The 20,767-nt window shown below is 40.8% G+C and overlaps 1 protein-coding gene across 4 annotated transcripts in view; it reads right to left on the bottom strand.

Moving 5' to 3' along the window:
• Window positions 1-20,767, bottom strand: part of Fgd4 (FYVE, RhoGEF and PH domain containing 4) — a 149,681-nt gene that overhangs the window by 51,630 nt on the left and 77,284 nt on the right. For all 4 annotated transcript variants that reach the window (XM_026777617.1, XM_026777616.1, XM_013354883.2 and 1 more), the window contains exons 2-3: window positions 19,009-19,128; window positions 6,314-6,488 (exon numbers count right to left, since the gene is read on the bottom strand). In XM_026777617.1, the coding sequence (XP_026633418.1) occupies window positions 6,314-6,405 (92 nt within the window). In that variant the 5' untranslated portion in view covers window positions 6,406-6,488; window positions 19,009-19,128. The remainder of the gene's footprint in view (window positions 1-6,313; window positions 6,489-19,008; window positions 19,129-20,767) is intronic.

Below are 20,767 nucleotides of genomic sequence, written 5' to 3'. Positions count from 1 at the left end.
ATAATAATGATAGCCTATACAGAGTTCTGATAATAATAATGATAGCCTATACAGAGTTCTGATAATAATAATGATAGCCTATACAGAGTTCTGATGAATGAAAATAAAAACAAGGACATGTTTCACATCCAGGGTCTGTCTGTGAGTCTCGCCCAAGGAGCTGCATGGATTGTAGCTCAAGTTAATGACCAACAGTTAAATCCCAATAGGCTAGCTAGTTTAAATGCTTTTAACCTTAATGTCGGGAGATGTGTTCACAAGTCTCGGAGTGCATCACGGCTGAAACAAAGCTTCAAAAATAACAAAGTTAGACTAAGATGTTTCTGTTAAATAGCTATGAGGTGGAAAACCCAAGGAGACAATCTAAAGTCTTAGAAAGGCACATGGTTGAATGAGGAACACTGTAAGGTCAGGGAACAAGAACAAAGCAGCCCAATTATTACTGGCTGACTACTCTCCTTGTTACGTTTGGCTGATAACCAAAGTCCTTATACCCATTTCTGCCCTCAAACATTAACGAATGGTTATGTACCCTAAAGATTTTAAGTAGAGTTGACTGATCCTTTTTCATATATAAAAGTTTAGGTTTGTGAGTGCTTTAAGATTCCTTATGAGAGCCGGGCGGTGGTGGTGCACGCCTTCAATCCCAGCACTCGGGAGGCAGAGGCAGGCGGATCTCTGTGAGTTCTAGGCCAGCCTGGTCTACAAGAGCTAGTGCCAGGACAGGCTCCAAAGCTACAGAAAAACCCTGTCTCGAAAAGCTAAAAAAAAAAAAAAAATCCTTATAAGATTACCTTTCAAGGTAAGTAATAAAGTAATTGGCCCTTTCTTTGTAACTGCAAACTGTAGCCTGCCAGTAAAAGACCTGACAAAAACATCTTGCTTGCCACACGATTAGTCTACAACAAATTACTTGGGTATGAATGCATGTGGGTTCTTGGGATAATTTGTTCTCACCTGTAATATACAAAATGTTTAATCATGTAAGGGAGATGAAAAATATGTTTTTACCTATAATCACTCACTTAAAAATGGAATGCAAATGTTTTGATTCTTGTACTGCCTGGAAGACTCTGTTGGAGTACAAAAGCTGTAAAACAACATGAGAAAAAAGAGAGAGAGAATAGGGGGCTGGAGAGATGGCTCAGAGGTTAAGAGCACTGGCTGCTCTTCCAGAGGTCCTGAGTTGAATTTCCAGCAACCATATGGTGGCTCACAGCCATCTGTAATTTGATCTGGTTCCCTCTTCTGGCATGCAGACTGAACACTGTGTAATAATAAATAAATAATTTTAAGGAAAAAAAAAGAGAGAGAGAGAATAAAGAAGGAAACCATCAAGAGAATTTGTGAGTGCCTTTTTTCCCTAACCCACCTCAGACAGAAAAGCCTAGTCTCACCGACTCTGTGACTTCCTATCAAAGTCCTATGCTGCTAGAGGCTGGTCCAAGACAACAGTAACATTTTAACCTATACTTTTAACCTACAAAATAAGAGAAGAAACATAAACTCAAAACTATAGTGTGAGACATTTCTATGACATAAATAAAAAGAAATTGAAACAAACTAACATCCTATGAGAACGAACATGGTCTTGTCTGGTTCCAGCTTTTCTCCTACAACTTAGCTTGATGTGTGAAGAGTTCAACAAAGTCTAATAGATTCGAGATTACTGTGATGATTCTGTGCAATGATACAGCAGACAGCACTGGCGAAGTATCCACTAAGTGTCTCAGACTATGCTAGCCCTTACACTGGTTATGGGGTTTTACTCTTACAATAATTTCTAGAGGGGGCCCACAAACAGAGGACTCTATATGTGGGAAGATTCCTTCATACAGCCAGTGTCACCTGCTACCAAGTGGTAAAACCAGAATTCAAGCTAAGAAGTCCTGCTCTAAATCTCATCTCCTTTGCCCCATGTTACAAGGAAAGATTTCAGATGGACTGAGGAGCAGGTGAATACACTGCCAACAAAAATCTAAGACCAATTACCATCTTCAGTACAGGCGGAACCTGGGTGATGGGGTGGAGATGTGCACTAAGGAAAGATACTTTAGAGAGTATTGAGATGTATTGTCACCTCCTTCCATCCCGATCACCCCAACCTGTCACTGCTGCTGCGGACTGAGGAATGGGAGAATCGAATAGTGACAGTTAGCAACAAAGAAAGGAATCAGAAAAAGAATATGGTCCAAGTTCAACACCAGGGCCACAATAATAAGAGAAGGGAAAACATTTCAGAAGGAGAAATGCTTATACATAAAATGTTGGAAGTGGCCAGTCTACCTAAGTGTGGTGCATTCTACTGCGGTTGTCTTCAATACATAGTGTATATTGAGTCTTTATAATTTGTGAGAAAGTCCTCAGAGATGAGCCAAGCTGTCCAGTTTCTGTCGTCTTCGAAAGGAATGCCAGGGGAAACATTCAGCAATTTACTACAGTAAGTGACATCAAAGGTACATTGGTACCAGGAGCAATAAGCTGGAGAGGGGAAAGCAGTAGTTAAACTAGTTCTCAGGAGACCCTGGAGCCTGTGGAAGCCCAGCAAGTGTGTGTAAGGGTGGGGTAGGGAGTGAAGTTAGCCATGCAGTGTGCTTGGGAAAGCCCAGCGCTTGTCTGTGGGAAAACGTTATTTTTTAAAATTGTGAGGTTTTACCAAGCTAAAAAAGAGTTTTTTTTCTTACTCCAGGAGAAAGAAAAATGTGAGAAAAAGAAAGCCACAGCAAGAAAGAAAATAAAGTAACATTTACTGGCTCCAAATCATTCTACTTAACAGAATGGTATTACTTTCATCCAAGTGAAACTATGACACTCAGCTAGCTGGTCCTTTAAAAAGCATTTATTACTGGTGTGTGTGTGTGTGTGTGTGTGTGTGTGTGTGTGTGTGTGTGTGTGTGTGAGAGAGAGAGAGAGAGAGAGAGAGAGAGAGAGAGAGAGAGAGAGAGAGAGAGAGAGAGAGAGAGAGCGCGCGCGCATGCATGGACTATGAAGCACTGTGGAGGTCAGGGAACAACGTTTGGGAGTTGGTTCTCTCTTTCTGGCCTGAGTTTTCAGGGATTGAGCTCAGGTGGTCAGGCGTGCAAGGCGAGCGCTACTCCTACTGAGCCACTTCACTGGTCTTCCTCTACAGCCCCAAACAGCAGTGACATGTGGCCCTGCAAGGTCCCCCTGGCTTCTTTCTGTGGTTATTCAGAACCCAGTGGCCTCCTTTTGTTCCACCAGATAGTAGGCTGTGACAACAGGGGTCAGAACTGAAAAGCAGCTTGAAGGTTTGTGGGCATTGGCCAGCAGTAAAGTCAAGGCAGTATTAACCCACTCTGCAGACCCTTTTAGGGCCGCTGTCCTGCTGTGGGGACATGACATCCAGCCCTAACCTCATGGCACTGTGTTTATACCTGCCCAGAAATGAACGGCCTCATCCTAGTCATTCGTGTGCTCCACACCCGAGGAATAATGTACCCATGTGATGGCTAAAGAGACTTAGCATGCAGCCGGGCATATGGGCTGTTGATCTTTGGTTCTGGAATGCCTGAGGGATCCTAGTGGCCTGCGAGTGAATAAGAATAGGATGTTGGAGAGGCAAGTGGACCTATGGAAGTTCAAGGCCAGTTCAGTCAGCTGCGTGAGTTCCGGGATAGCCAGGACTACAGAGAAAACCCTGTCTAGAAAACAGAAATAGCAGGATAATGGGCTGAGTAGTAACAGCTGCCTTTGCTTCTGTACAGCTCGCTGTCAGTATGGAAAGTGAGGAAATGGTCTTCTCATTACGACATAGCGAGAACGGAACTGAGGGAAGTGAAGCAAGGTTCCCGCCCTGCGGTGGGGACCACGGAGAGTTACACTGCACACCTTTCCGACCTCTGCCTTCAAACCTCAGGTGGAGGCCTGAAATAGGAGCCTATTTCCACGTGGACCAAAGTCAGAGGTTTCGAGTTCTTTCAAGGTTACTGTGCTTCTACCTCAGACAAAGGTCCCAGGTAAATCAGGGAGATCTGCTGTCTCAAGATTACTGTCAGCAGGTGTGGCTAATCGCCAGACCACGTGCTCCAGGAATAGAGAAGTAGATGTGTTCCTACCTCACACAAAAGTCTAAGGATCCAACTAAGTTCCAGTTCCCTTTATGGAGATCCCACCCAGGGAGTGGCTTGCCTACAGAATGTTTTGGTCTAAGGCACGAGCAGGACTCTGTGGCTTGTTTTGTTCTAGCAATACAATGTTTAACTGTGAAGGTAGCCCGCACTTTCAATTGGTGCGTTCATTTCCTTGTATCATGCTAATGCAGCCTTTTGCCTAGTCCTACTTTTGGGGTCAGGGGTATTTTAAGCAGCTGGAAATTAAACGTGGGCAAATTCTCAGTATTCACTAAAGAATTCCCGCCCAAAACTACCTTTAAGTTTCTCCATTTTATTATTTTCATTTGCATCTTCATATTCTTTGCTATATTTCTAATCCCCACGCCCTTACCCTGACGAGAGGTATTTTTGTCAAGGTTGGTCCCTGACAACCTCACCTTCACCCCCCGCTTCTGAATGGTTCACTGTTTGGTTCTAAGGCTACCATTCTTCTGCTAGCAGTAACAACAAATTCATTTAATATAAATTTGAATTTAGTCTAAGCTTTTGTTTTTTTTTCCCAGCGGATTTGAACATCTGACATTGGCTCCACCTGTATGGCAGCAGGCCAATGTTGTTGTTACTTGCAATGGATTCCATCACAAGCAGAATTCCTGCAAAGCCTTGCCCAAATACGAACATGGTATCTTACATATGCTTAGAACCATGAATGACAACACATCCTTCCTTAAGACAGTATAGAAACTGTCCACATTTTACCTGGAGAGATAAATTCAAACAACACAATGAATGGGACACAAAAGGAATATTGAATCCTTTGAGGTCTCTGCAAGGCCTGGATGATAGCATTTATACCAGGCTCAGTCTCCAGCCCTCCTTATATTCTGCAGTCACTTTAGTGGCTACAGAATCTGTAACTGAAAGGATCACTCTTCTGTTTTTTAATCAATCCACTCTGAGAAGAAAACTAAAGGAATTTAATCATTCTTTTAAATATTGCTACAATCTTAGCTATCAAAAACATCATAAATTCCCTTTGGAGGTATTTAGGATTTATAGGAGATAACACAACTGGTCAGGAATGAAACATGAAGACAAGCTTTTAATCACTTTTCCCCAGCATTTGTAACATTATAGTAAGTATAATATCTTGTAAATACATTGCATTTTAGTTGCTTGTTTTGTTTTTGAGAGAGTTTTGCAATAGGGGCCAGGCTCTCCTCAAACTCTGGACCCCCCTCCTTCAGCCCCAAGTGTTGTGTTTATAGGCCTGTGCCCCTAGCTGGCTTATACTTACATTTTGAATTTTGAATGAAAGACATTGTAGTTTTGTGCTTGTTCATGCTTCCCAGTACATCCTCCAAATATTCCTGACTATAATGTTAATATATATATACATATATATAAAAGTTCATGTAATAGTCCACATGAAACATACATACATATAAAATCGTAAAACAATTATTTTTAAAAAGTGATTTATTGTAATGGGAAATTATATCTCAATATTATACCTAAATGAATGAAAATATTTGCCTTCATGGGTGTAAGTGAAACTATATACATTCTGTTTGGATTTCTAGTGACATAACACAATTCTACAATAAAACAATTTAGGCAGTACAAATAGAAGAGCAACTTATATGGATTTGGTTTTTATTCTTAAATGAGAAAAACACATTTGCCCATACATTATAACTAAAGAATATAAAGTTCTCTCTCTGAGAATGAAATGGGTATTTAGCATGAGCTTTGTGTTTAGTAATGATATCTCTCTGTAACACTTACCATGAGGGACCAATAAGAAGAGAGGAGTGAACTGAATTGGCATAGTAGCCTCTCATTAAGTAAAATGGGTCAGAAAGACTAGAGAGGGCCCAGGAAGGCAAGAATGCATGGGAGGCAGCTCCTCGGAGAGTGAGGACAATGGAGTCAGAGACAACATGGTGGCCTTACTCCCAAGGGTGGACAGCAGCATGGCCACAGCAGCGGAGAGTGAGGACAATGGAGTCAGAGACGACATGGTGGCCTTACTCCCAAGGGTGGACAGCAGCATGGCCACAGCAGTTACTCAGAATGGCACAGACACAGGCAATGAGAAGCAGTAAATGTTGATGCCTACCATTAATGCAGGATCATGGAATTGATTTTTGAAATGTCCTTGTTAAAGGCTGGAAACTTAGTAAGATGCTATGACTTTCAAAGGCCATCTCCCCCCTCCCATACACGGTAACTCTTACCTGCCTCCTTCAAAGTGACTGATGAGGTCTGACACCTTACTAGGTTTCCCTTTTGAGGTACAGGACGTAGGGGCTGGATTAGCTTCCTCCATCCTTGGTTTTGCACTCGGTAAAGCTTTATGCCTGGGGACTTGAGGTGTAGGTAAATTCTGCAGGTGTAATGGCTTTGGAGGCACTGTAGAAAAAGAAGAGCATTCAATGTTTCAGTGCTGTGCTCTGTAGCAGCGAAGACTCTGGTATCCTGGGTGGGCGCAAAATTCTTCAGCATTAGTAAAGTATCGTAAAGGAGTCTGCCAGTCTGGAACTGAGCTAACCAAGGAGAACTTCATCTAGTCTGTGGTACTTCTACAGATCTCCCTGAAATCATTTAATTATATATATTTGAATATACGATCTGATAATGCCTGGAAATCTACATAAGACTACAGCATTCTAAACTCTGTGGCAGACTGTTATTTGTCCAGAGAAAAGGTGACAAACTAAACACAAAGTGCTAGAAATACATTGGTTTTTACAAGGCAGACTTGACTGTAATAGAGTGATGGCAGTTATCCCACACACAGTTACCAAGGTAACACAAAACAATGGCAATATAACATAATAGCAGTTTTCTGTTGGTAAACGTTTGACTTTTACTTATCCATTGTATTGTTCCCCAATGCAGCATCTTCTATAACAAAAGCCTTTCCCTCATTTGCTCTTGGATAAGTTTTACACATGAAACCCCACAGTCTGAGGCCAGTGGCATTTTGTCCTCTTGCATCTACGGAAGCAGAAGGGCTGGTGATGCCCAGGATAACACACCCTATCTGATCTCACAGCTGGCATCCAGACTCTCACTCCCATGTCACTACCATTCTCCATGGGAAACCCAGTCAATAAAACAGCAAGAGCAGGATCCCAATGGTGCTGTCTGCTGCATCAGACAGTTGTCTTGAGCCGACGTCACCAATCAATCATTTACTTCATTTCACGCCAAAAATAGAAACAGGTCATTTTATAAAATATTAGCATTTACAGAATTCCTTAGAAAGTTATAAAAAGATATAACATGCCAAGCTTTCATCATTTATTAATTTATTACAGGGAACAAAAATGGATCTCAATGAGCCTTGTCAGAAGAACAATTAATCTGACTCTGATCTCTGAACATAAGGAGATCTGAATCAAAGAAACTGGCATGCTTTCTATAAAGACAATGCTTTCAAAAATACAGTTCATAAAATGGTGGAAGCTGAAACGGAGAGCCAGCTAACTGGTTAACAGCACTGGCTGTTCTTACAGAGGATCTGGGTTTGGTTCCTGGCACCCCACGTGGCCTCACAATGCCCTGTAACCTCTGAGGTCACTGACATCAGGTTTTCATAAACTAGCTTACTCACTTATATTCCTGTTTCTATATTGTTACCGTCATTCAACACTCACATTACAACTTTTCAAATGTATGGTGAACATGAACTAAGCGTGAACTAATGCCATAGGCATGGGAATATAAACACTGCACTCACAGACATACAGCCTACTAGGGCCCTGGTTCTCAAGCTTCCTAATGTATGGTGAACATGAACTAAGTGTGAATTAATGTCATAGGCATGGGAATATAAACACTGCACTCACAGACATACAGCCTACTAGGGCACTGGTTCTCAAGCTTCCTAATGCTGGGACCCTCTAATGTAATTCCTCACGTGTGGTGACCCCCCAACCATAAAATTGTTTTTATTTTTGTCCTTATTTTAGAACTGTAATTTTGCTCCTGTTATGAATTATAGTATAATATAAATATCTGATTTGCAGAATATCTACTATGTGCTCCATGTGAAAAGCCTTGACAAACGTAAGAAATGCTGCACCCGGGGAAAGACCTTCTTTCTAACAACACTGTCCTTTATAAAATCATTTATGCCTCCAAATTATATGTCCAAGACTCCCTTTCTTGCCCACATTCACTACCCTAAGTCTCTTAATATTTTTCATATTCATGGCTTTCATGTTTTTATTCAAAACTCTTGATGTAAAAGAACAATACAAACAAAAGGTTTCTAGCACATGGGTGTGATGCGTAGCTACCAAACATTTCATAAGCAACTTTTATTATCAGTCACATTGACTTTTTCTAAGCATAATAACTTTAGTTGTTACTTTATTAAAATTTTGAGAAAATCCAAGATTAGATTGAAAGCAGACTCAATTGGCAATGTCTGCCTTGGTTGCAAAATGGAAAAACAGCTGTTGGTATGGACCCACACAGAGTCCAGGGAACCTTTGGTTCCTCTGCTCTGCCCCTTTCAGCCGTTCCTTCTAACCTATCTCCATTCCTCTGTGATTCTCCACCAACCCACAGAAAGCTCTCTACTAGAGACCTCGGCTGTTACAGTTAGCTGGGACTCAGCCAAATGCCATTATTCACCTCCCCACCCTCAATTCCAGACTCTCCAGACTTACTCTTAGACCTGTTGCTGCCCCCTTAGACCTGAACCCCTCTTTCCAGTTCCACGGTCATCCTTTTGGGACTTAGCCTCTTGGTAGAGACACAGAGGCAAGGACCTCTCTAGTTCTTCCCCTTCACCACACCTACCATTCATTTGTGACTCTCGTTCTATCAAGGACCTCTCTGCTGTCACATTTGGCTAGGACCCAAAGTAGGTAACAGCAACCAAAGAATGGAACACCCAACACATAAAGGCAACACCATATCTACAGCAAGAACCACTTCAAATATCTTACTTAACTCCAGATACATCAACCCCAGTGAAAAACCACAAAACAATACACTTCCTCCATAAGCCAGCAAGCCTATTGCAATAGCCCTGAAAAAGCAATTTAGCTGATGTACAAGACAAAGACTTGAAAATAGCAATAATTGCCGGGCGATGGTGGCGCACGCCTTTAATCCCAGCACTCGGGAGGCAGAGGCAGGCGGATCTCTGTGAGTCCGAGACCAGCCTGGTCTACAGAGCTAGTTCCAGGACAGGCTCCAAAGCCACAAAGAAATCCTGTCTCGAAAAACCAAAAAAAAACAAAAAAAAAAAAAAACAAAAACCCAGCAATAATTAATGTGTTTAAAGATGAATAAATACCTTTATGAAGACCATAAAACATAAACAGATGAATGAAACAAATAATGAAAAATTCAAGTCATGAAAGTAGAATTTAGAAAGAAACAGAATCACTAATGAAAAACCAAACTGAAATAAAAGAGAAAATGAAAATCTGAGGACGTCAGACAAACAGCTCAGAGTAAGCCTCACCAGCAGACGAAAAGACAAGGAAGAAGGAATTTCAAGTCTTGAAGAAAGGGTAGAAAAATGGACTGTTAAGTCAAAAAAATGTTAATTCTAAAAAAAAAAACCCAGGCACAAAACATCCAGGAAATCTAGGGCACTATGAAAAGAATAAACATGAATAATCCGAATAGAGGAAAGAGAAGAAACCCAGGTCAATGGCACAGAAAATATTTTTAACAAAATCATGGAAGAAACTTTGGCCAATCTAGAGAAAGAGATGCCTATAAAAGTATAAGAGACATGCAGGACACCAAACAGACAGAAGTATAAAAAAAATTCCCCAAGAGACACAATATTCAAACACTAAATATACAGAACAAAGTATATTAAAAACTTCAAGGCGAGAGGACCCTGCCATTAATATAGCAGAACCATTAATATAGCAGGACCACTAATAGACCCCCTGGGTTTTCAATAGAGATTCTGAAAGCTAGAAGGGCCAGAACAAATGTTCTACAAGCTCTGAAAGCTCACAGATGACAGCCCAAACTACTATAGCCAGTCAACAATAAATCACACCAGAGAAAAAAACTAGCACAAGATAAAAACAAATTTAAATAATTCTGTCCACCAATCCAGCTCTACAAAAGACACTAGAGGAAATCTTCAGTCTGGAGAAGGTGAAGCTACACCACAGAGGACACGAAAAGTAAATAACATCAGAATAGCTCATCAACAGAGGAGGAAAAACCTCACACCACCAAAACAAAATTATAGAAATTTATATACAGTGTTCATTAATAACTCAACCCAATGGTCTTAATTCCTAACTAAAAAGCCATAGATGAGCAGACTGAATTAGAAAAGGTTCCATCTTTCTGCTGCACCTGAGAAGCATACTTCACCACCAAGGACAGATATCACCTTTGGGTAAAAGAATAAAAAATGTAGTCCAAGAAATGGATCAAAGAAGTAAGCAGGAATAGCTCCTATAATGTGTGACAAAATTGATACCAAACTAAGACTTATCAGAAGAGACAGGGACGGGCACTACACACTCATTAAAGACAAAATCTAAGAGGATATTACAATTCTAAACATTCATGAACCAAACTAAAGCATACCCGAGTTCATACAAGAAACAGTATTTCAATTAAAATCACAATAGACCCCCATGCAGTGATAGTGGGAGCCTTCAATCTATGTTAACAAACTTTGTTAAACTATTCTCCATCTTTCTCGTTTGCTCCAGTACCCTATGGGAAAGTCCTTTGGTGTTCTTATGTTTACATAATTTATTTCTCTTTATCTAATTTAGTAAATAAAAATTCAGATTCAACAGATTTTTTAGGTCTTCTTTTCTTGTGGCAATTCTAACATACATATTGTTGGAAGTCTGATCAACCCAGGTTGTCTCAGGGGCCCGGATGAAAGGACAAGCCTAGTTCTGTATCCTTTCCCAGGGACAGACTTGGCAAGGCCTGGGCGTGAGGCAAGGATCTCAAAAGAGTTAAGGTTTCGGTTCCAGGCAAACCAACTTTCCCTTCCAAGAGCTGCGGTCATCAGTCCTAAGACAGCTGTGTCTGAGGCATCCTGTATTCTCTTGCCAACACTGTCTGCTTTAGCTTTCTGCTGACCATGGCCTTCCCCTTGAAAATAGTATAGAAGATGCTGTACTTCTTAATAAGCTTTCTTGGCATAAATCATCAGTACATGCAAAACCTTCTGGTGCCAGCTACCAATCTTCTGTATTTAGTGATTGTTAGTATTCAGGCGTCTCTACTGGTCTGCCCTTGGGGTTCTGACACACAGGAGCTCAGCTGCAGCCACTAAGAGAACCTGCTGTGCACGGCCACTACCTTCTCTTTTAAAAGGACCCTGCCCCATCTCTCCACCCCCCCCCCTCTCTCTCTCTCTCATCTGTCTCTCTCTCTTCTTCTCCGATTCTCTGCCTGTCTTCTGTCTCTCTGTCTCTCTTTGCCTCTCTTCTCTTCTGCTGCTCTTGCCCCCAGAGGCAGGTCTCCCTCCCGTTCCCTTGTCTATGTTCCCTTTCCTGTAGTAAAACCCCTCCACATAAACTCTGTTGCATGGCATCTTTCTTTCTTGTGCCACATTTTAAAAATTACAATGGTCGCAGTCATCCCCTTCAACACCTCTACATTCAGGACCCTTATTCCTGTGAGTCTGGGTCTCATATAAAAATGTGTATCTCGGGGCTGGTGAGATGGCTCAGTGGTTAAGAGCATTGCCTGCTCTTCCAAAGGTCCTGAGTTCAATTCCCAGCAACCACATGGTGGCTCACAACCATCTGTAATGACGTCTGGTGCCCTCTTCTGGCCTGCAAACATACATACAGACAGAATGTTGTATACATAATAAATAAATATTTTAAAAAAATGTGTATCTCATATAAAATGCGGGTCTCATATAAAACCGTGTGTGATTTCTCCTGTCAATCTATACTATGCCAATTTAAGTCTTAGGCCCAGCACAGACTTTGAAAGGACAGAGAAGAAGCCTTCACTCCCTTAAATATGTAGGCTGAGCTGGGAATTAGCATTAAGTCATCATCCTTACATATCAACATTCTGAAGATCAGGAACGAACAATATGCACACCCTCTAATCCAGAATGAGAGTCAGAGGCAGTTTGAGTACAGCCTGGTCAACATAGTTCCTGTCTCAAAAAAAAAATAAATAAATAAAAGAATCTATAAGAACCTAGAGCTAAGAAACTGTAATTTTATATAACTAGAAATGTCTGTCAAAAATTGTAGGCAAGAGCCTATGGCCACAGTTCTTTACATAATCTTTCTCTATTGGCATTTTAGGGTTTCTATTTCTGTGACAAACACCTTGACAAAAAACAACTTGTGGAAGAGAGGGTTTATTTCATCTTACAGCTTTTATATCTGTCACTGGGGGAGGTCAAGGCAGGAAAACAGTAAGAACCTGGAGGCAGGAGCCGATGCAGAGGTCCTGGAGTGTTACTACTTACTGACTTGTTCCTTGAGCTCACCCAGCTTGCTTTCTCATAGCATCTAGACCCACCAGCCAGGCAGGGCATTAGCCAGGAGTTTCGTGAGCCTTAGAGGGTGGTATGGGGTGATGTAGAGAACAAATGAAGCCCTACATGAATGTGGGTGGTTTACCTAAGCATGGGCATATCAAGGACTAGTGTCTCAGCTACAGAGTAGCAAAGCCTTCTCCAGGTGAGGCAGAGGGATGGCAAAGCCTTACTTGGGGTGCTAAGTGTAAATGTTGAGAGTGTGCGCTGAATTTGTCCATCATCGCTTCTCCTTGCATGTTTACGACATGAAGACTCATTCACCTGTAGAGGCTGATCCTATGGATGGAGATTATCTAAATCTGCTTCACTGAGTCATCTGTATGCAATAACCCTGCTTCCATGCTCAACTGTATAGAATAAACACGGTGAGATTTGGGCAGCCTTTGGTTTCCTATCAGAGGGCCCAGGCCACCTGATCCAAGTTTTTCTATGTGTCTGTCTGTCTTTTCTTCATTCCCTTGACATTCCCAGTCAAGTCCAGTCCCTGAGGCCATGTAAGGACTCAGAAGTGAGAAGCTGACACAGGTGATCCTCAGGCTGAGCACTCAGTCACATTCTCAACACTTTGGCTAGTTATGAGTCTCTGCACTAACTACTGCCCACTACAGAAAGCTTTCTGATGAAGGTTAAGAAACCTTGTAATCCAGGTCTACAGGTACAAACACAAATATTTAAAAGGCTCAGTAAATCAACAATAGCAAGTCCCACCACAGGGGCTTTGACCTCCCTAGCCATGGACTTTTAAACAAGTTTACTTAACCAATTATGAATTCCTTCTTGTGGTACAAGTATCAAATCAAACTTAAAAAGCAGTTGTTTATCCCATAACAGTCATGCCACTAATGCACATCTGGCCTGGCTGGGTGACATCGTATGAAGCATGCAAGGTTCAGCTCTGGGTGAGACCACTGATGTCTTCCTTAGCAGCCTCCATGGCAACTTCTGATGCAATGAAAGGTAGCCAGCAGGAAGGAAGAGTCCTGGTCAATTTAATTGATTTCTCTATGCTCTTTAGCCAAAGTATGTGATGTCTTCACAACAGCCTCCAACAAGAGCCTATGAGCTCCTCAGCCTAGACCAGGTTCACAGTACTGGGATTAAATTGCCCCTTATGAGGCAACAGGAAATAAAGAAGAAGAAGTCCTGTTTAAAGACACAGAAAATATATTCAACAAAATCATAGAAGAAAACTTTCCCAACCTAAAGAAGGACATGTCTATGAAAAGTACAAGGAGCTTACAGAACACAAAATAAACGACAAAAAAAAATAAAGTCCCCTTGACACATAATAAACAAAACACTAAGCATACAGAACAAAGAGTATTAAGAGCTGCAAAGGAAAAAGACCAAGTAACATACAAAGTCAGACCTATCAGAATTACACCCAACTTCTCAATGGAAACAATGAAAGCCAGAAGGTCCTGGACAGGTGTTATGTAGAAACTAAGACACCACAGATGCAATCCCAACAAAGATTTTAATCACTGTAGATGGAACAAACAAGATATTCCAAGACAAAATCAGATTTAAACAATACCTATCCACAAATTCAGGCCTACAGAATGTATAGAAGCAAAACTCCAACCCAAAGAAGTTAGCTACATCCATAAAAACACATGCAAGAGATGATCACACAGCAGCCAATTCACAAAGAAGGGAAACACACACAAAATACCACCACCAACAACAAAAACAAAAATAAAGGAACTAACAATCACTGATCATTAATATCTCTTAATACAAATGGATTAAAGTCACCTATAAAAAGGTACAAGCTAATAGATTGGATATGAAAACAGAATCCATCATTCTGCTGCATACAAGAAACACACCTCTGACACTATCTCAGAGTGAAGAGTTAGGAAAAGATTTTCCAATCAAATGGACCTAAGAAACAAGCTGGGGTAGCTATCCTAATATCTAACAAAATAAACTTCAAACTAAAATCAATCAAAAGAGATGAAGAAAGTCATTTCATATTTGTCACAGGAAAAACTCATCAAGAGGAAGTTTCAATTCTGAACATCTATGCCCAAAATACAAGTGTGCCCACATTTGTAAAAGAGACAATACTAAAGCTTAAATCATATATTAAGCCCCACACACGAAATCATATATTAAGCCCTTCAACACCTCACTCACACCAATGGACAGGTCTGCCAGACAGAAACTTAACAAAGCAAGAAAGGAACTAACAGATGTTATAACCCAAATGGATTTAACAGATATCTATAGCACATTCTACCCAAACACAAAAGAATATATGTTCTTCTCAGCACCTCATGGAACCTTCTCTAAAATTCGACCACATACTCAGTAACAAAGCAAACCTCAACAGATACAAAAAGATTGAAATAACACCATGTATCTTATAGTATAACCATGCCTTAAAATTAGAATTCAACAACAACATTAATTTAAAAAAACTCACAAACATATGAAAATTGAAAAATGTTCAACTAAATCACCACTGAGTCAAGGAAGAAATAAAGAAATTAAAAACTTCCTAAAATTCAAAGAAAATGACCTCACAACATACCCAAACTTATGGGACACTATGAAAGCAGTGCTAAGAGAAAAGTTCATAGCACTCTGACAGAGGTTTTGGCGTCACTTATGTAAACTATATTGAATAGATACGGAGAGAATGATCATCTCATTAGCTGCTGAAAAATCCTTCAACAAAATACAAAACCCCTTCATGATAAAGGTCTAGAAGAGAGCAGGGATACAAGGAACATTCCTAAACATAATAAAGGCAATATACAGTAAGCTAGCAGTCAACATCAAATGAAATGGAGAGAAACTCAAAGTGATCCCACTAAAATCAGGAACAAGACAAGACTGTCCACTCTCTCCGTATCTATTCAATATAGAACTCGAAGTTCTAAGTAGAGCAATAAGACAACCAAAGGAGATCAAGGGGAAACAAACTGGAAAGAAAGAAGTCAAACTGTTGCTATTTGCAGTTGATATGATAGTTTACATAGTGATGCCAAAAATTCTACCAGAGAACTCCTATAGTTGATAAACACCTTCAGTAATGTGGCAGGCTAAAGATTAACTTAAAAAAAAAAAAAAACAGTATCCCTCCTACATACTGATGATAAATGGGTTGAGAAAGAAATAAGAGAAACATCATTCTTCAAAATATCCATAAACAACATAAAATATTTTGGGGTAACTCTAAACAATCAAGTGAAAGACATGTATGACAAGAACTTTAAGTCTTTGAAGAAAGAAATTGAAGAGGACATCAGAAAGTGGAAAGAGCTCCTCCCATGTTCATGGACATGGTATAAATGGCAATCTTACCAAAAACAATCTACAGAGTCAATGCAATTCCCATCAAAATCAAAGCACAATTCTTCACAGACCTCAAAAGAGCAATACTAAATTTCATATGAAACAACAACAACAACAAAAAAAAAAAACCCAAGATAGCCCAAACAATCCTGTACAATAAAGAAACATCTAAAGGCATCACCATCCCTGATTTTAAGCTCAATATTGAAAACAGTTTGATACTGGCATAAAAACAGAGAGGTGGACCAATGGAATCAAATCGAAGACCCAGATATTAATCTGCACACATATGAGCACTTGATTTTTGACAAAGAAGCAAAAAATATAAAATAGAAAGAAGAAAGCATCTTCAACAAATGGAGCTGGTATAACTGGATGTTGACATGTAGAAGAATGCAAATAGATCCATATCTATCACCATGCACAAAACTCAAGTCCAAATGTATCAAAGACCTACACACTGAACCTCACAGAAGAGAAAGTGGGAAGTAGCCTTGAATGCATTGGCACAGGAGACCAGTTCCTAAAAATAACACCAACAGTGTAGACACTGAGAATAACAAATGGGACCTCCTGAAACTGAGAAGCTTCTGTAAATCAGACACAGTCAATAAGACAAAACAACAGCCTACAGAATGAGAAAAGATCTTCACCAACTCCACATTTGAGAGGGCTGATCTCCAAAATAAAGAAGCTAGACATCAAAATACCAAATAGTACAATTAAAAAATGGGGTACAGATCTAAACAGAGAATTCTCAATAGAAGAATCTCAAAAGACTGAAAAACACTTAAGGAAATGCTCAACATCTTTAGTCATCAGAGAAATTCAAATCAAAACAACCCTGAGATATCATCTGACTCCTGTCAGAATGGCCAAGGTCAAAAATACTGAGGACAGCCTACAGTGGAAAGATGTGGAGTTAGGGGAACACTCTTCCCCTGCTGGTGGTAGTACAGCTACTGTGAAAATCATTATGGCCGTGTTTCAGAAAATTAGGAATCAATGTACCTCAGGATTCAGCAGTGTCACTCTTGGGCATATGCCCAAAGGATGCACACTCACACCACAAGGACACTTGCTCAACTATGTTCATAGCAGCTTTACTCATAATAGCCAGACCTGGAAACAACCTAGATGCCTGTCAACCCAAGAATGGATAAAGAAAATGTGGTACATTTACACAATGGAGTACTACTCAGAGGTAAAAAAAAAAATGACATCTTGAAATTTTCAGGCAAATGGATGGAACTAGAAAATAACACACTGAGTGACGTAACCCAGATCCACAAAGACAAATATAGAACATACTCTCTCATAAGTGAATATCAGACATAAAGCAAAGGATAACCAGACTACATAACAACCCCAGAGAAGTTAGGTATCAAAGAGTACCCTAAGAGAGACATATATGGATTCCCTCTGGGAAGGGGAAATAGACAAGATCTCCTGAGTGAGTGTGGAGGGAGGGTGGAAGCAGGGAGGGGAGGGTACAAGAGGAGGGGGAAGGAGAATAGGAGGGATCTGGAAGGTCAGGTTTGGGAAAGGACAGAAAGAGAGCAATGAAAGAGATATCTTGATAGAAGGAGCCATTATGGGGTTAATGAGAAACCTGGCACCAGGGAAATTACCAGAATTTTACAAGGATGACTCCAGCTAAGAATCTAAGCAGTAGTGGAGAGGATGCCTTAACTGCCCTTCCCCTGTAAGCAGATTGATGACTACCTTAATTGACATCATAGAACCTTCATCCAGAAAGTGATGGAAGCAGATCCAGAGATCAACAACTAACCACTGGACCAAGCTCCCGGAGTATAGTCGAAGAGACGGAGGACCAATAATATGAGCAAAGGGGTCAAGAGCAAGATGGGGAAATCCACAGAATCAGCTCACTTGAACTAGTGGGAGCTCACAGACTCCAAACTGACAACTGGGGAAGCTGCATAGGACCGAACTAGGCCCCCTGAGGACAAGTGACAATGGTGTGGCTTGAGCAGTATGTGGGACCACTGGCAGTGGGGCCAGGATCTAAGCCTAGTGCATGACCTGACTTTGGGGAGCCCATTCCCATCCTCTATGGAGAGATACCTTGTCAGCACAGGCATGGAGTGTGGGGGGGTCCTGGTCCTGCCTCGAGGAGATGATGGGGCAGACTTACTTGACTTCCCAGGGGAGGCTTTACCTTCTCTGAGGGGCAGATGGGGGTGGGGTGGGGAGAAGGTGGGAGAGCAGGAGGAGAGGAGGAAGGGGGGACTCAGATTGGATTGTAAAAATAAATTAATTAATTAAATAAATTTTAAAAAGATAGGAAGTAAGTATTAAAGTAACAATATATTGACTTAACCATTCAACTATATGAAACAATAAAACAAGGCCATCGCTGCCTCACTAGGTATCAGGATAGTTTTGGCATGTGGTCACTAGACTGCTGCCTTGGTTTTCTCAGTGTTCTGACTGAAAAACATTGTAGTGAAGCAATACATCTTCCAAAAGCAAGTAAAGCCACGACGGCCTTTTAAATATCAATTTATTGTTATTATTTTGCATAGTTACATAAACCAGCAGTACATTAATTTCAGTTTACTATCATTTTTATCTTTCAACTCAGGTGCACTGAGCAAAGGGTTGTCTTGCGTTTTGCACATGAAATATCTTAAATCACGGCTAAAAACTTTCTATGTCTATATTCACTTTATTGTTATAGAGGGATATGGCCAGAAGTAAAGATGATAAGCTCACAATTGGGCTTGTTATGTAAGTCACCGACTTTTTGACTTTGCTTGACAAGTCATACTTCATATCACTATGAACACAGCAGTGGCCAGAATTCCATAATCTCGTGGGTAATACGCTAAACTCATTTTAAAGACTTCTTTCAGAAAGCTTTAGCAACAAAATTCTAAAGCAACTCAGAAACATGCAAAGCATTATAATAAAGAACGGATCATAATAAAGAATGCACACTTTGTTTTAGAAGCAGAGCAAATCCTGGTCTCCACCTGAGCAGGCAGGCGTACAGGCACTCCAAATGACCTGCATTCATTCTCTGCAGCTTCTTAAACCTGGCCAATCACAGAGCCCCAGAGTACAAACCTTGTGGCTTTGGACTTGCAGCTGAGCGTTTTGCTGGTGTCCTCCCATTTATTCCCTGAGCCTCTGTGGTTGTGTTGCTTGTCGTACAAGGTGGACTGACCTTCGGACAGGTATTGATGCCTAGAGTTTAAAGGGAAAGGGAAAGTAAATACAGAGACACTGCACAGCTCTTCAGAGAGTCATTGTTCTTCTGATGGCACTGCACCATAGGACCTTGGGAACCCTTGTCACACATGTGCTGCCCTTGACTGCTTTTGCTGGGGAGACCTCATTCTGGTGATTGAGAAAGCGTCATGTTCACGTGGAAGGGAAGCGTCTGTATAAAGATCCCTCTCTGTCTGCAGAAAGGGCAGAATGTAGGTGCTAGGTGATATTCTAGGGTCAGTCTATGATCTAATTATTCAAAAGAAACAGGAAAATACAACTGTGACAGTTGGCATGGAGACGACGAAAGAAATGTCAAAGTGAAACGAGTCAGTCCTCTTCTGTTTCTGATATAAGTTATATGCTGAACTTCAGACTTTTAGGAAGTCGTATGCCAATGTTTTCTCTTTATAGACAGATTCAATTGGGAGGGTGTGACAGGGCAATATTAATAATTAATAATAATTAATATTAATAATAAAGAAACCCCGACTAGGAGAAACAAAATTTCTATCAGAAATTCACTATAACTGAAACAAAAAGTAAGCATTTAAGAAGCTGTTGTTAGGAAAGGAAGTTTCATTTTTGCACGATTCAAATATCTAAGTGAGAGCTGCTGAAGGTCTTGTAAGCCTTCAGGTAACTCAGAACAAAGCCCATCCGAAAAGCCCAGCTGAGTCCTCAAACCCCATTCAACCCGAGTGGCGAAACAAGATGTACTGAACCACGACTGCTTTCATTGCTGTGCTCCCTCTGAAATTCAGTTGTTAAGCCAGATTTTAGAAAACATGAAGTTTCAATAATTAGACAGGCCCATGACTAAAGCAGAAATTAACATGGCTTTCAACAGACACCTTGAGCTGTAACTAACTCTGATACGACTTAAGTATGGTTTAGCAAAGCAAGTACTATTGAAAATTTTGATAGAATGCTATTAAAATCCTTTTTTGTTTGTTTGTTTGTGCCTCAAGTACACAGCAAGTCAAGCTTCAGGGGAGTTGGGTGTGAAACAACTGAAGCATAGCGGAGCAGTCTAAATACGTCTGTTGTGGTCCCCGTGAGGGCAGCTTTGAGGACACAGCTCAATGGAAAGCACAGGGAGACACTTTAACATACACTTAAACTCCAACTGGTTCAACTTCAGCCTTGAATTATAAAAGCTAAAAGGTGGGCTGTGGTGGCTAATCTCAGTTCTCAACTTCACTGTATCTAGAATCAACAAAAACCTAAGCAGCTGGGAAGAACACGTGAGGTTTAACCAATCATTTGAGACAGGAAGACCCACCCTAAATCTGGGCCACACCTTCTGGCGGCCACCCACATATAAGACGGTGATGAAGGAAGCCTTTGATTTTGCCTGCTTGCCCTCACTCTTGCTGGCAAGCTCATCAATCCTGATGCTGGGACATTCCTCCGCTCTTAGAAACCCCTTCTTCAGAATTCTGACATTGATTAAAGCCTCATCAGCTGAGGCATCCAGCCTCAAGGACTGAACAACTACCAGATTTTTAGCTTTCCTGTCAGCCATTGTTGGACTAGGCAGACTGACTGTAAGCCACTTTAATAAATCTCTTTCCTTTTCTCCTCTCTCTCTCCCTCCCTCCCTCCCTCCCTC

This window comes from Microtus ochrogaster, unplaced genomic scaffold (genome assembly GCF_000317375.1).
Source record: "Microtus ochrogaster isolate Prairie Vole_2 unplaced genomic scaffold, MicOch1.0 UNK77, whole genome shotgun sequence".
In the NCBI taxonomy this organism is placed as follows: Eukaryota; Metazoa; Chordata; class Mammalia; order Rodentia; family Cricetidae; genus Microtus; species Microtus ochrogaster.
Note: the sequence above shows the minus strand (reverse complement) of the source record. Positions and strands in the feature narration are given on the sequence as shown.